The following is a 15,653-nucleotide window of genomic DNA, read 5'->3' as shown; positions in this document are numbered from 1 at the left end:
AGCCACACTTCACCTCCTGATGCAACCACAAAAAGAATTACAACTAAATCTCAAAACAAATAACACCCAGAGCTGTCAGAAAATAGAATTGTACGGAAATCTGACAACCAAGGATTTAAAGAAACCACGTTCATCCGGACGGGTGGAGAGGTGCAGTGTGGTGCAGCAAGGCAGTGGTGGCAGAAGGGGCATGGGTGGTTCCACAGTCATGTGCAATGGATAAAAATCGGGAGGGACACCTTGGGAGCAAGCGATCCCATCCCCAGGCAAGACCACACAGTGCAGGGTTCCAGCACTGGGGAGATAAATCCCCGTAACTTCTGGCTATAAAAACCAGTGGGGTTGGGGTGGTAGAAGAAACTGCTGGATTTCAGAAAACTCCACTTATAGGGTCAGCAGGTCTTAAAATGTATGGAAACCCACCCACTCTGGGATTCAACACCAGGGCAACAGTTAGAAGGGCTCCACTCATATACGAGGAGTGGGTGAAGTAACTGGAAAAGGGGAGATTGCCAGTCAAATCTTCAAAAGTCAGACAACAGCACAGTCCCCTCTTTGAACCCTCACCCCACACAAAGCTACAAAGTAGTGAACAGGGTTGGTCCCCCCTGGCATTGCCTAATGCTCTACCCCACACAACTTATAGATGCCTTTTCAACAACAGGCCATGCTACTAAGACAGGGAGTCAAAGCAGCTCTACCTAATTAATACACAGAAACAAACACAGGGAGGCTGACAAATTGAGGGGATAAAGAAATATGGCCAAGATTAAAGAACAGAACAAAACCCCAGGAAAAAGAACTAAACAAAATGGAGATAACCAACCTAACAGATGCACAGTTCAAAACACTGGTGATCAGAATGCTCAAAGAACTCGTTGAGTACAGCAACAACATAAAAGAAGAGGTAAAAGTTACACTAAGTGAAATAAAGAAAAATCTACAGGGAACCAACAGTGAAGGGAAGGAAACCAGGATTCAAATCAATGATTTGGAACATAAGGAAGAAATAAATATTCAACCACAACAGAAAGAAGAAACAGGAGTTCAAAAAAATAAGGATAAGTATAGGAAGACTCTGGGACATCTCCAAAAAAAGCCAACATCAGAATTATAGGAATGCCAGAAGGAGAAGAGGAAGAACAAGAAATTGAAAACTTATTTGAAAAAATAATCAAAGAAAACTTCCCTAATTTGGTGAAGGAAATAGATACACAAGTCCAGGAAGCACAGAGAGTCCCAAACAAGTTGGACTCAAAAAGGACCATACCAAGACACATCATAATTAAAATGCTAAAGGTTAAAGAGAGAATCTTTTTATTTTTTTTTATTTTTATTTTTTTTAAATGTTCTTTTTTTTAAGATTTTATTTATTTATTTTTAGGGAGGGAAGAGAGGGGGTGGAGAGAGAGAGAGAGAGAGAGAGAAACATCAATGTGAGGTTGCTGGGGATTATGGCCTGCAACCTAGGAATGTGCCCTAGCTGGGAATCGAACCTGGGACACTTTGGTTCCCAGCCCGCGCTCAATCCACTGAGCTACGCCAGCCAGGGCAGAATCTTTTTATTTTTAAAAATATTTTATTTATTTACTTATTTTTTGAGAGGGGGAAGGTAGGGAAAAAGAGAGGGAGAAAAATATCAATGTGTGGTTGCCTCTCACGTGCCCCCACTAGGGACCTGCCCCACAACCCAGGCATGTGCTCGGACTAGGAACCAAACTGGCGACCCTTTGGTTCTCAGCCTGCACTCAATCCACTGAGCTACATCAACCAGGGCTAAAGAGAGAATCTTAAAAGCTGCAAGAGAAAGCACGAGTTACCTACAAAGAGTACCTGTAAGACTATCAGCTAATTTCTCACAAGAAACTTGGCAGGCATGAAGGAACTGGCAAGAAGTATTCAAAGTCATGAAAAGCAAGAACCTACAACCTAGATTACTCTATCCAGCAAAGCTATAATTTAGAATGGAAAGACACAGATAAAGTGCTTCTCAGACAAGGTAAAGCTAAAGCAGTTCATCATCACTGAGCCATTATTACAAGAAATGTCGAAGAGACTTATTTAAGAAAAATATCAAAACTATGAACATTAAAAAGGCAACAAATTCACAACTACCAACAACTGAATCTAATAAATAAATGAATATATACACACATATGCAAATCACCAGAACAGGAACAGAATCATAGGTATGAAGATCATTTAAAGGGTTATCAGTTGGAAGGGGTGAGGGGGAGAATGGAGGGAAAGGTGCAGAGTTTAAGAAGCATAATTGGTAGGTACAAAATAGACAGGGGGATATTAATAATAACATAGGAAATGAGGAAGCCAAAGAACTTATATGAACAACTCATGGAAATGAACTAAGGGCAGTGATTGCTGGCGGGAAGGGCGGTACCAGGTGGAGGGGGACAAAGGGGAAAAAATTGGGACAACTGTAATAAGATAATCAATAAAACATACTTTTAAAAAGTATAAGAGAAAGATCATCAAATAGCAGAAGGTAAGAGGAGAAAGAGAACCTATGTGTCCTTTTGTTTTGCCAAAATTATTGCAGAGATTATTGCAGAGGTAGAAAAACAGATAAAAAGCAAAACAAATCCAAATGAATAAGTTTTATACATCAAGATCCGAGTCTTGTAAACAAACAACTAAAACAGAGATGCTTATATAGTAACCAGCAAGAGTAGGAGGATTAACTCAAAACTTAATGAGAATATGTAAAGGGAAAGAGGTGAAAAAGATTGAGAAAATGGAAAGGGATGAGATATAGTCAGAAGTCTCACTAGTACAAAAGGATATTACATGAAAAGCAAAGAACTACACAGAATTAGCTTCCTGGTTAGGAATCAAGGACCTGTATGCCTGCTAGATTCTTAAAATCCTTAACTGTGAAAGAAAGTAACTGAAGGAAAAAAAAAAATCAACAGATTATGGAATAAAGACAAATATAATAAAAGGTAAAATAATTTTCTTACACTGTTTACAACAATGTAAAGATATGTGTGTATAAATAAAACTTATACACATATGTCATAATTCATAGTAATTATGTTCTAACAAGGAATATTTTAAACTTTCACACTGAAGCAATGGAATTATTTCAAGATCATAAGTTCTGTTCAATAATGGTATACATATGCATGTTTATTATACATATACACACATTTATGTATATATGAACACATATATACACATCTGTATCATCACAAAATAGCATGTTAGGACCCTTAGGATAGATTCTTTAAGACTTTATTTATAGAGTCAACATAATATTCAACTCAGTATTAAGATTAGTGATGCAAATATGAATTTTATTTAAAAGCCTCCAGAAAAAAACTCTTTAACATGTAAATATGAAATGTAAAAGTGCCTTGAAGTCTCTCTCTCTCTCAAAAAAAGGGAAGCTATGTCATAATAAAAATTAATGAACTGTGTAAGAATTGCACAAGGACCTTCAATGTAAACTGTCAGCCTTCTATTCCCAGAGACAGATTAGAAGAACCCATGTATGGATATGGGTTCTGGATTCTGATTTGTAAAACAGGATATTAAACCCACTGAACAAAGTAAATAAGGAACAACTGGAAACTGTCACAATCACCTATTTAGTATCAGTGTCTATAAATCTGGAAAAAAAAAAAAAAAGCATATGGTTGAAACAGCAGGGTAACAGAGGACAATTCTCAAGTACAGCAACCATAGATCCAAAGAGAATAAGAAGCAAAGAGGAAAAACCAAGACATAAAAAGGTGGTCCCCCAACTGCCTTCCTTTACCAGAAACAGTAGCACTGAAATAGCTCCTAAGAAATTTAATCTGGTATCACCTAAACTACATACCAAAAAGAATTTAGATACAGGCCTGCAAAACCTAAAAGCAAACAATCAAACCATAGCTTTTCCACATAGCACAAGATTACTGCTAACTTAAAAAAATAAAACAGAACAAAACAAATCCCATTAGATTGGAAATTCTCTTAATATGCAAAGAATACAAGTGGTTTATGACCTATACACTAGATATAAACTCAGATGTCAAAGCACATCTGATTTAATTCACAGTGATCCAAGATGATGTGACCCTCTAGGATGATGTTTCTAAAACTGGGCTTGTAGATTCCTAGGGGATATATTCTTAGTGTTCTATGACTGCTCCAGGAGAATTTTTAATTGTAGGTTTTTATAGGAACAATTTGGTAAAAACTGATTTAAAAAATCTAAAATTCAGATAATCCATTTATAATACCAGTATCAATGGTTGTGATTATAATCAAACTAGTACCAAGCATGATCTCTATGTCTAGGACTTCGTACATGGTATGCTTGATGAGTGAAGGCCAAATAAGCATCACATCTCATCCTAAAAGCAAATGTTTCACTGTAGTTCATACAGAGAAAGATGGTAAGAGAAGTTATCAGACACCTCAGAACAGAAGCTACTGACAAGGTATGGTTTAAGACAGCAAATAATAATAACCACCATTTTACCGGTATTTAACTATGCCCCAGGAACTGCCACAAGCACTTTCAATAGATCACATCAATTAATCTTCTCAATAACTACAAAAGATAGATACTATTATCTCTAATTTACAGACAAAGAATTAAGTAACTTCCCCAAGAACACAGACTGATAAATGCTGAGATAGAATTCGAACCCTGGCACACTTACTTTACAATGCTTCTTTACCATATTTTGGTGTGAACTGAGATTCCTGATCATCAGAACATAATCTCCTCCACACTAAATATTAGACTTATTTTTAAACCTGTAGTGTTATATATAATTTATGAATTTGTTATGGTTTAAGAGTTCTTTTAAAAGCTAAGCACCAGGAGTTTAGAACTAGTTTAGAGTTTGTATGTATTTAAACAAAATAATCACAAGTAGTGTAAACGAACACAGGGCTTCTTAAGAAATTGTTTTACTTCAGCCCTGGCTGGTGTGGCTTAGTGGATTGGTACCCGCCTGTGAACCAAAGGGTCGCCAGTTTGATTCCCAGTCAGAACACACACCTGGGTTCCCAGTTGGGGGCGCATGAGAGGCAACCACACATTGATGTTTCTCTCCTTCTCTTTCTCCCTCCCTTTCTCTAAAAATAAATAAAATCTTTAAAAAAAAAACAACAAAAAGAAATTATTTTACTTTAAAAGGGGTCCACATATCACTCCAGTTTCAAAAGCACTGCTCAAAGACCTATACTACTCTAGGTGGTGGTTAGGGTTTCCATGCAAAACTTGGAACAAAGTTCATTTATGAAGCTTCAATTTTCTTTAATGGTAAATCATTTAAATCCCTTTTTCATTGTAATACATGAGTGGACAAAAGTAGGTTTATAGTTGTGAGTACATGAAACAGTTTATTCTTGTATTATTAATGCTTGTAGTATATAAGTTTTCATAGGAACAACTGTAAACCTACTTTTGCCAATCCCTGTATTATATCCAAAAATCTGTGTCAGTTAAGAAGATAACATAAGACTTCAAAAAAGTCTTTCTAAGGACTTTTAACCGCAAGAAACAGGGTTTACCCCTGCTCTTCAGGGGAGGTGCTATGGAGAAAGAGTTTGAAAAGCTTTGCCTAAGTGAAAGATTTAGTTTAAATAGGGAAGAGGAAATATTTATTCAAAACTTTCCCAAGGTCAAGTATCTTCTTTCTTAAAGAACTATTGTCTATGGACTCCAGCTACCACTTCACTATTTTTACTCCTTCCTTTACAATGCAGAACTTTTTTAAAAGTATATTTTATTGATTATACTATTACAGTTGTCCCATTTTCTTCTCCCTTTTATCCCCCTGCGCCCTGCACCCCTCCTCCCTGCACCCCTCCTCCCTGCAGCATTCCTCCCGTTAGTTCCTGTCCATAGGTAGTACATTTAAGTTCTTCGGCTTCTCCATTTCCTGCTGCCTACGGTTGTTGTTCTCTATTCCTTACCTCCAAATTTCCCTTAAGCATGACTCACCCTAGACTAGCATTAGCCAGGTTACCAATAACTTCCATGTAACAAAATTCATCACACAATTCTATGATTTTATCCTATTTCTCAACAGCATTCAACAGTTTTTCCTGCACTTAACTTTGGTTTCCACAACTCTCTCCTAGTTTTCCTGCCTTACCCACCACTCCTTAATCTCCTGTGTTGATTTCTCTCCTTTCCTCATTTCATCTTCAATCCATCAGCAATTCTTGTCCCTTTCCCTTCCAAGAGGTATTCCAAGTCCATTTCTCTTTCATTTACACAACCACCATCCTAGTCAAACCAATCATTTTACTTTCCCAATCAACTAAAACAATCTTCTAACTAGTTTCCCCTCTTTCATTTTTGATCTATTCTCCTCACTCCAATCTCCATAGAGCTGATAGAACAATTATTTAAAAATATAAAACATTATAATCCCCCCTGTTTACCACCCTCCAATGGCCTACCACAACACCCTAGAAAAAATATGTGTTCCTGACCCTAATTTACAGGACCTCCATGATCTGGCACCTGCCCACTTCTTTTGTCTTTTCCCAGTAGTCTTCCCACTCTGTATTTTAGCCATACTGCCCTCTTTCTATCCTTTAAACAAGTCAAGCTTTTTCTCACCCAAGGTATTTTACTAGATGTTCATTTTTCCTGAAATTCTCTGTACTCTATCTTACACAGCTGCTTTTTAACATTTAGATTATGGCTCATACTTCATTACACAAGACTTTTCTGATTACCCAACTGCATGAAATCATACAGTCTTGATTACACTCTCTTTAATGCTCTCTCTATATAAAGTACATATTATTAACTAATACTTTTTGTCTTATTTGATTACTGCCCATCTTGCCCAATAGATCATAAATTCTATGAGAACAGGACCCTTAACTACCTGGTTCATCACTGTATTTCCAACACCTAAGTAAATGCCTGTTACATATGGGATCTCTAATAAGCATTTGTTGAATGAGCAAATGAGTATACGTAAATCTGTATAACTATAAACTTGAGCTGGATTCCCAGTGATTCAGGGCAGGGTGGGGCGAGGGAGTGAGAGTTGGATCAACAAATCTCTCCCAATCCTTACCCAAGTGAGGGAAGCAAAAGATATTCTAGAAGTGACCTGATACCTATAGCTGAGAGTATCCTAAAAATAGCATGCACTAACCACATTGCCATTAGAAAACTGTAAGACTTTTTTAATGCCTACTAGACATATTCCAGACACTATTAAAGGTGCTGGTGAATAAACTGACAGACTGACTATCCACAGGGAGCTTGTCCCGCGTGCCTAGCAAGCAATAAAAAGACTACTTACCCTTTTCGAACTGCTAGACATAATGCTAAATGGTCTGCTTAAGGGGTGGAATAGATGGCCTCAAGTATACTACAATGTTTAGCAAACCAGGGTATTAAACCTGACTGTTCTATATCTAGCTGCTTACCCACTTCTAAAATTTTGCATGCCTCATTCAAGTTTTATAAGACTATGCTATTATTTTCACGGGACATTAAATGTCCAGTTAATAAAGACTTAGCCACATATAAGTATATGCAGATGTGGATGTACATCAAGAAATCAAAAATAAAATTAAACACATAAAGGGGGAAATAAATAAAAAACAGAATCAATAGTCCTACAACTCTCCTCTGCTAGTTCTGACAGGGATCTCAGTAATACAGGGGTGGGCAAAAGTAGGGTTATAATTGTGAGTGACATTCTTTTGAGTTAATAAAGCTATTGTAATTATCATAACCTGCAAGACTTTTCCCAAACAAGCAACTGTAAACCTACTTTTACCCACCACTGTATATTCTTAGATTTCTAATATTGGTGATTCTAGTATTCTCAACATTTGAGAATTAAGAGGAAATCACACTGAAAACAAATAAGGTCAAATAAATCCATGTCAAATTTGCTTTTTTCTTAGAAAAGTGTAATCTATCTTTTTGGTTTGGCTTTGATATAAGACTGCAATGTTTACAAATATGCATAACATGTGACTGCTCCTTTACAATGTATTTTTATTTCGGTAATAAGTTCTGTATTAAAGCTCTAAAAAAACTTTAGCATTTCAAAAACAAGCAATTTTTTTATATTAGGACAAATGATACATAAAAATGAAATCATAAAATGCAACAAGAAACATACCATTCCATACGCCTGCTGCTGAACCCAATTGATATAATCATTCCTTATGTCTATCAATTCTTGTACTTCATGTACATAAAATTTATCATACTGTATAATCTGCCCCGTTTTCTCATTTACCTACAAAAAAAAAAAAAGTTTCATTAACATTAAACTTAACTAGTACCTGAAACAGGCTGAAAAATGTTTTAGTAGAAAAAGGCTTGATGTTTTTTAGCTAATTTTCTCTTCCCATTAAAAATAATTTACTGAGTGCCTACTACATGCAACATACTAGTTAAATGCTATGGAAAACAGACTGGTAATATGCGATATATGCATTCAGTATCTGAAAACCCAGTAAAAATGAAAAATCTTTATATAACCACCAAACAGTATGAGGTATGTATCATTAAAATACATATAGTATATATAAACTAGAAACAATAAGGACTTCTGGCTGGGAATGGGACTTAAGTAACAATAAGAATTGCTAATGTTTCGCTTCCTGGCTGGTATGGCTCAGTTGGTTGGAGTGTTGTCCTGTAAACTGATTCCCAGGTTTGATCCATACCTAGGGCACATACCTACATTGTGGGTCCGGTCTCCAGTAAACGCACACACAAGGGATAACTGGTAGATGTTTCCCCCTCCCTCTTTCTCTTTCCCATTCCCTCTCTCTAAAATCAGTGAACATGTCCTCAGGTGAAAATAAATAAAGAAAGAACTAAGTAAGAGATATACTACATTCACAGGCCAGAAAGAGATCAACAAGACTCAACAAATGTAAAAATGAATACGACTAAATTCCAGTTTTATAAAAAGCAGCGATATAAAAAACATATTTGGTACAACAGAAGAAAACTAAATATGCCTAGATAGTTAGATATTACAGAATCACAGTTAATTTCTTTGAGAAAAATAGTATTGCCTTTATGTAGGAAAATGCCCAAGAAAATGAATTCTGAGGTATTAAAGGGTATATGAGGATTTTACTTTCAAGTGATTCAAAGAAAAAAGTATACAGTATACATACATTTATAAAGCAAATGTGACAGCATGTTAACAATGGCTGGATCTAGAATGAAGGACACATAGGTATCTATTTTATTGGTATTTCAATGTTTCTGTAAACAGGGCAATAAAAATTAGAGAGTGTGTATTTCAATACTTCTGTATAGAGAATGATAAAAATTAAAGAGAGTAAAGTGAATGGAAAGGACTTCAAAAAGGCGTGAGGAAGAACACTCCTGGAAGAGAAAACAGCATGAACAAAAGGAGAAAAAATCTGTATACACCTGCCTCAGCTAAATTGATGGTACAAGGAGAAGGAGAGGCACAAGGATCAGAGCTGGACCCAACATGTAGCCTGGAGAGAAGCCCAGCTAAACCCTGTCTAGATCAGCCGAAAGTTGTCCTCTGCCAACTTTCAGGCTGAAGCAAGGGCCCATTACGGTAGGAATGAGAACGCTTATTACTGTATGCCAATCAGTTTCAGTGTGTTTTGTTGCAGAACATTACTGTGCCAAAAGCTGATACTTGAGGATATATGGTTGGTTTTAAAGTCAACAAGTGATAGAATCAATGATATTTTATGCAAATTCTTCTGTTGGCAGAGTGAGGTATATTCAAGAATGAGTAAAGAAGCTAGTGGTAGGGAACTGAATCAGGAATTAAAGATTCAAGGTTTCTAGATAATAAGGAAGAATGTAGCCCTGACTGGTATGGCTCAGTTCGATTCCCAGTCAGAGCACATGCCTGGGTTGCAGGCCAGGTCCCCAGTTGGGGGTGTTCGAGAGGCAACCAATTGATGTTTCTCTTGCACACAAATGCTTCTCTCCCTCTCTTTCTCCTTTCTTTCCCCTCTCTCTAAAATTAAGTAAATCTAAAAATAATAAGAATTTTATTTTATGGTAGCTAATTGGATATAGAACACAGGAAAAGAGTCAAAGACAATTTCAAACTTTCAAGCCTGAGTAAGTGGAAACAAATGCTGGAAGCACATACATACAAGCAGAAAAGAAACCTTGGTGAGGCAGAAATGAGAGCTGGGAATGATGAGAAATTTGTTATTAAACCATTATTTTAGATTAAAACGATGGCAAACCTGTCAGGTAGCTCAAGACAAACTTTTGCCTCATATAATTGAAAACCATTTTCCTTAAAGGAGACAACTAAAGCTGTGCGTGGCAGGTGAGGGACAAGTAAAGAATGAAAAAAAAAAGAGAGAGAGACAAATGCAGACACTTAGATGCCACATTTAGAAGAAAACAAACCACTGAAGAAATAAAGTAGGTTCATCTAAAACATTTTTTTAAATGAGCTAAATTTCCTATGGAGAATAACAAAACAAATTGTTTATAATGTTTTTAAAAATCATACAAACACACTAAACCAACTAAGCAGTGTTTGAAAAGAAACAAAAGGAATCATCTAGTAAAGGTACCTGAATCTACCAGACAGTGCTGTGTCCAATCAGGTGCTCAAGGAACATGAGATGAATGGAAGAGCAAGCAAAATGAGTAATAGATATGTATATAGTTCATGCTTCTAATAGCACTTTAAGTTTTCACTCAATTGTAGATTTTACCTTAAAATCCACTCAGATTTTATGTTGCATTAATAAAAAAATAGCTATCACTAAGGACCACTTACTAAGTAGATATCATGTACATTATCTCATTTAGTCTGTGAAACGCTATGAAACAGATACTATCATATATACATACACAAAAATATGTGAATATTTGTACATATATATGTGTGCTATATTTAGAATACTTCATATTAGAATACACATGTAAAAACATATGTTTCCTCTTATGAATAATGTTTAAAATTATGCCATCAAGTATAATCAATGCTTGATCCTGTGGCTTACTCTTGAGGATACAAATAACCCAGTTTAACAAGGACTTATTAATAATACTGCTTTCATTTTCAAAGTTGAAACTTGTATTCACTCTATAAACTGACAAAAGCACTTGGAGCTTGTTCTTTCACTGTCTGATTAATTTGTAACTATGAGAGGAATGGACCAGAGTAAAACTACTATTCTTGGCTTTTCCAAGATAGTTTATACCTGGAGATCAAAACCTTGCTCTTAGAACTTCCAGCCAAAATGGAGGTGTAGGTAGATACACTTTGCCTCCTCACATAACCAAGAGAAGGACAACGACAAATTTAAAAACAAAAAGTAATCAGAACTGTCAAAAAATCAAACTGTATGGAAGTCCAACAACCAAAGTTAATCATCCAGACTGGTAGGAGGTGCAGAGGACAAGCTGCAAGGCAGTGGCTGTTCGACCAGACAGTCCCACATTTACCTGTGGATAAACCAGTAGCAACAACTTGGAAACAAGACAGAACTAGCAACCTAGGACTCCAGTGCAGGGAAATAAAAGTCTCAAAATCTCTGACTATGAAAACCTGTGGGGTTTTAGGCAGCAGAAGAAACTCCCAGCCTCACAGGAGAGTTTGTTGGAGAGACCCACAGGGTCCAAGAATGAATACAAGCCAACCCACTGGGAAATCAGTACCAGAAGAGCCCAATTTGCTAGTGGGTAGAGGAGCAAGTGACTGAAAGCCAGCCCACAGCAGAGCAACTGGCATTGTTCCCTCTCGGACCCCTCCCCCACCTACAACACAAATCAATGACCTGGGAGGCCCCGCCCTAGTGAACACCTAAGGCTCCACCTCTTATTACATAAGGGGCACGCTGAGACAAAAAATATGACCCAAATGAAAGAATAGATCAAAGCTCCAGAAAAAACAGAACTAAGCAATGGAGAGATAGCCAACCTACCAGATGCAGGGTTCAAAACACTGGTAATCAGGATGCTCACAAAACTGATTGAGCATGGTCGTAAAATAGAGGAAAAAGGGAAGGCTATGAAAAGTGAAATAAAGAAAAATGTACATGGAACCAACAGTGAAGGGAAGGAATCAGACTCAAATCGATGGTTTGGAGAAGGAAGAAACAAACATTCGACCAGAACAGAATGAAGGAACAAGAATTCAAAAAAATGAGAGGCTTAGGAACCTCCAGGACAACTTTAAACCTTCCAACATCCATATCATAGGAGTGAAGAAGGAGAAAAGAAAGATCAAGAAATTGGAAACTTATTTGAAAACATAATGAAGGAGAACTTCCCTAATCTGGCCAAGGAAATAAGATTTCTAGGAAGTCCAGGAACCTCAGGGAATCCCAAAGAAGTTGGACCCAAGGAAGCACAACCAAGGCACATTATAATTACTTCAAATCAGCAAGAGGAAAGGAGACAACTACTTACAAAGGAGTTCCCATTAGACTATCAGCTGATTTCTCCAAAGAAACCTTGCAGACAAGGGGCTGGAAAGAAGTATTCCAAGTCATGAAAGGCAAGGACCTACATCCAAGATTACTCTATCCAGCAAAGCTTTCATTTAGAATGGAAGGCAGATAAAGTGCTTCTCAGATAAGGTCAAGTTAAAGGACTTCATCATCACCAAGCCCTTATTATATGAAATGTTCAAGGGACTTATCTAAGAAAAAGAAGTTGATCAAAAATATGAACAGTAAAATGACAACAAACTCACAACTAACAACCACCAAACATAAAAAATCAAAACCAAAACAAAACAAAATGAACTAAGCAAACAACTAGAACAGGAACAGATTCACAGAAATAGAGATCACAGGGAGGGTTATTAGCGGGGAGGGGGAGGAGGGGAAATGGGGTAAAAAATACAGAGAATTAGTAGCATAAATGGTAGGTACAAAATAGGGAGGTTAAGAATAGTATGGAAAATGGAGAAGCTAAAGAACTTACATGTATGACCCATGGTCATGAACTAAGGTGGGGGAATGCTGGTGGGAGGGGGGTACAGGGCGAGAAGAAAATGGGACAACTGTAATAGCATAATCAATGAAAAATATTTTTAAAAATTAAAAAATACATATATAATTGTGAAAAAAGAAAAAAGAATAAAAAAACCAAAACCTTGATCTTAGAGCAGGAGTCAGCAAACTACAGCCTATGAGCAAAATCCTACTTAGGTTGTTTTGGGTAAATAAAGTTTATTGTAAAGCAGCCAAGCCCATCTATTTATACACTGTCTGAGGCAGAGTTGAATTGAATGGTTGTACAGAAACCACATGACTTGCAAATTGTAAAAATACTATTATCTGGACCTTAACAGGAACAGTTTGCAAACCCTTGACCTAGATAGAGTCTTTAGTCAAACTCTTACTACTGAAAATGAAAATATACACAATTACTCAAAAAAATGCCTTAGCTTTCCCTCCACCAATATTTATGTTCATAAATACAGTCATGCACTGTATAGGAATGTTTCAGTAAGCAACAAACAGCATATACAATGATGGTCCCATAAGATTATAGGCAGCTGAAAAATTCCTGTTGCTTAGAGACATGGTAGCCCTCATAGGTGACTGATTTACTCATGTATTACTCACATGTGTATGGTGATGTTGGTATAAACCTACTGTGTTGCCAGTTGTATAAAAGTATAGCACATCAATTTCCTATAGTGTGTTAATACTTGATAATGATAATAAACGACTATATCACTGGTTTATGTATTTACTATACCACACTTTTTATCATTATTTTACAGTGTAGTCTACCTACTTATTAAAAAAGAAAAAGTTGGCTGTAAACAGCAAGCCTGGTATATCAGCAGTAACCTCATATGGGGGGGGCACCAACCCCCCCCCAGAATTTATTTATAAAAAAATAGTGTACTTATTCATTTAAACTTCACATTTAAACTTCAGTCACCTTCAAAGTACTCTCCAGTTGATGCAATACACCTATGAAGCAGTTTTCTCCACTGCTCAGTTTTTGAACTTGTCAATTTAGATGTCTTTTGGTGCTTCTGCCATTTTTTTTTTCACCTCTTCCACATCGGCAAAACATTTCCCTTTGAGAACTTTTCTCATTTGGGGAAACAAAAAAAAAGTAGCTCAGGAAGAGACTGGATGAATAGAAAGGTGGGGCACAGAGGTTTTGACATTTTTTATCAAAAACTGCTGAACACTCAGTGAGGTGTGAGCAAGTGCATCACCCTTCATGAAATGGGCAGATGTGTTGAAAGAGTCTCAAAAAAAAATTCACTGAAGCCAAACACATCCTCTCACAATGTCAGCTGGTACACTGGTACAGATGGGTTCCTAGAACACTCACCTAGTAAGGAAAGCCTGTAATAGAAGGGGCTCACCCTCCAGAAAATTAATTCTGGGGTACTTTTTGCATCCCTCCTCATACATCTCCAGCTTACCACATCTCTTGATTGCACCATAGCCTCTCGTGCTTTAATTTAATCTTATGCTGTTTTGTACAATAACATGCTGTACAGGCTTGCAGCCTAGAAGTAGCACACTATATGCCAACTAGCCTAGGTATGTAGTAGGTTATTCCATCTAGGTTTGTTAAGTGACATCCATGATTTTCATACAATGACCAAATCGCCCAACAATGCATTTCTCAGAATGCATCCCCTTCATTAAGCAGCATATGACTTTATACACACTAACTTTTTATCACATTGGACTCTTAAAATGTAGTGACATTTGTAGAAAATGATTCACATCCCACTGACCACTGATACACATTTTTCTTTATTTTAAATATTTTAGATTTAAAAATGTAAACTGCAGTTTCTTTCACCAATAGCAACCAGTGTTTGTATTCTGTATATCCTGCATATAGGTTTTTGAAAAGAAATACTATGTTAGAATAAAAATTAACAATTCAGAAACCAAGTATGGTTCAGGAACAGACAAACAGCAATCAAACTTAGACAAGGGGAAAAATTATGGCTGTTAATTCAGTCACAGTGATTTAACAACTAAAGAGAAAATCAGTTAACAATGCTATAAAAATAGGTAAATTAGACTCTGAACAGATCGCTCCAGCAGACCTGTGTATATAGATTTACATATAAAAATCAAGAGTTTTAAAAAATATATAAAAATATATTTGTACAGTAGATATGATGTAGACATTATTATATAGTAGACATTATTTTATCCAGGGAGCCTTCCTTAAGTCTGAGTTACGTGCTCTCCTATGTATTACACCCTTCATTTTCCTTAATCTAGCACTTATCATACTATATTATAAATACTTATTTGTTTGTATGTATACAACCACTCTAAATTTATATTCTTAAATGAAATCACATCTTTTACTTATCACTGTATCCCTAATGTCTAATACAATGATAAGCACATAGTAGGCACTCAATAAATATTTGTAAAATGAATTAAAGAAGAAATCACCTGATAGTTCAAAATAACCTGTACATTCAGTATACTGACTGCAATGGACAAAATAAAATGATATGTTTAGTCACAATACTTTTATCTCACATTTTAATTACAGTTTAGCATTCTACTTTATAAACCTCATTTCAAAGGTGGTAGGTATATGGTAAGCAGAGATGTGTGTCTTATCTGTTTGATTTAAGGGTTCCTGGAAAAATAATTTTTGAAAATCACTCATTTAGAAGATTAGCATGATATGTAGCAATTAGGCTATACAG

General features: G+C 36.3%; 1 protein-coding gene across 4 annotated transcripts in view; it reads right to left on the bottom strand.

The window, feature by feature from the left end:
- HERC4 (HECT and RLD domain containing E3 ubiquitin protein ligase 4) overlaps positions 1 to 15,653 on the bottom strand; it is a 129,421-nt gene that overhangs the window by 41,858 nt on the left and 71,910 nt on the right. For all 4 annotated transcript variants that reach the window (XM_045842334.1, XM_045842333.1, XM_045842335.1 and 1 more), the window contains exon 16: positions 8,127 to 8,246. In XM_045842334.1, the coding sequence (XP_045698290.1) occupies positions 8,127 to 8,246 (120 nt within the window). The remainder of the gene's footprint in view (positions 1 to 8,126; positions 8,247 to 15,653) is intronic.

The sequence above is a fragment of the Phyllostomus hastatus genome, unplaced genomic scaffold, assembly GCF_019186645.2.
Source record: "Phyllostomus hastatus isolate PE091 unplaced genomic scaffold, TTU_PhHast_1.1 phas_contig_38, whole genome shotgun sequence".
NCBI classification, from domain to species: Eukaryota; Metazoa; Chordata; class Mammalia; order Chiroptera; family Phyllostomidae; genus Phyllostomus; species Phyllostomus hastatus.
The sequence above is the reverse complement of the archived record's forward strand: the minus strand, read 5'-3'. Positions and strand labels throughout refer to the sequence as shown.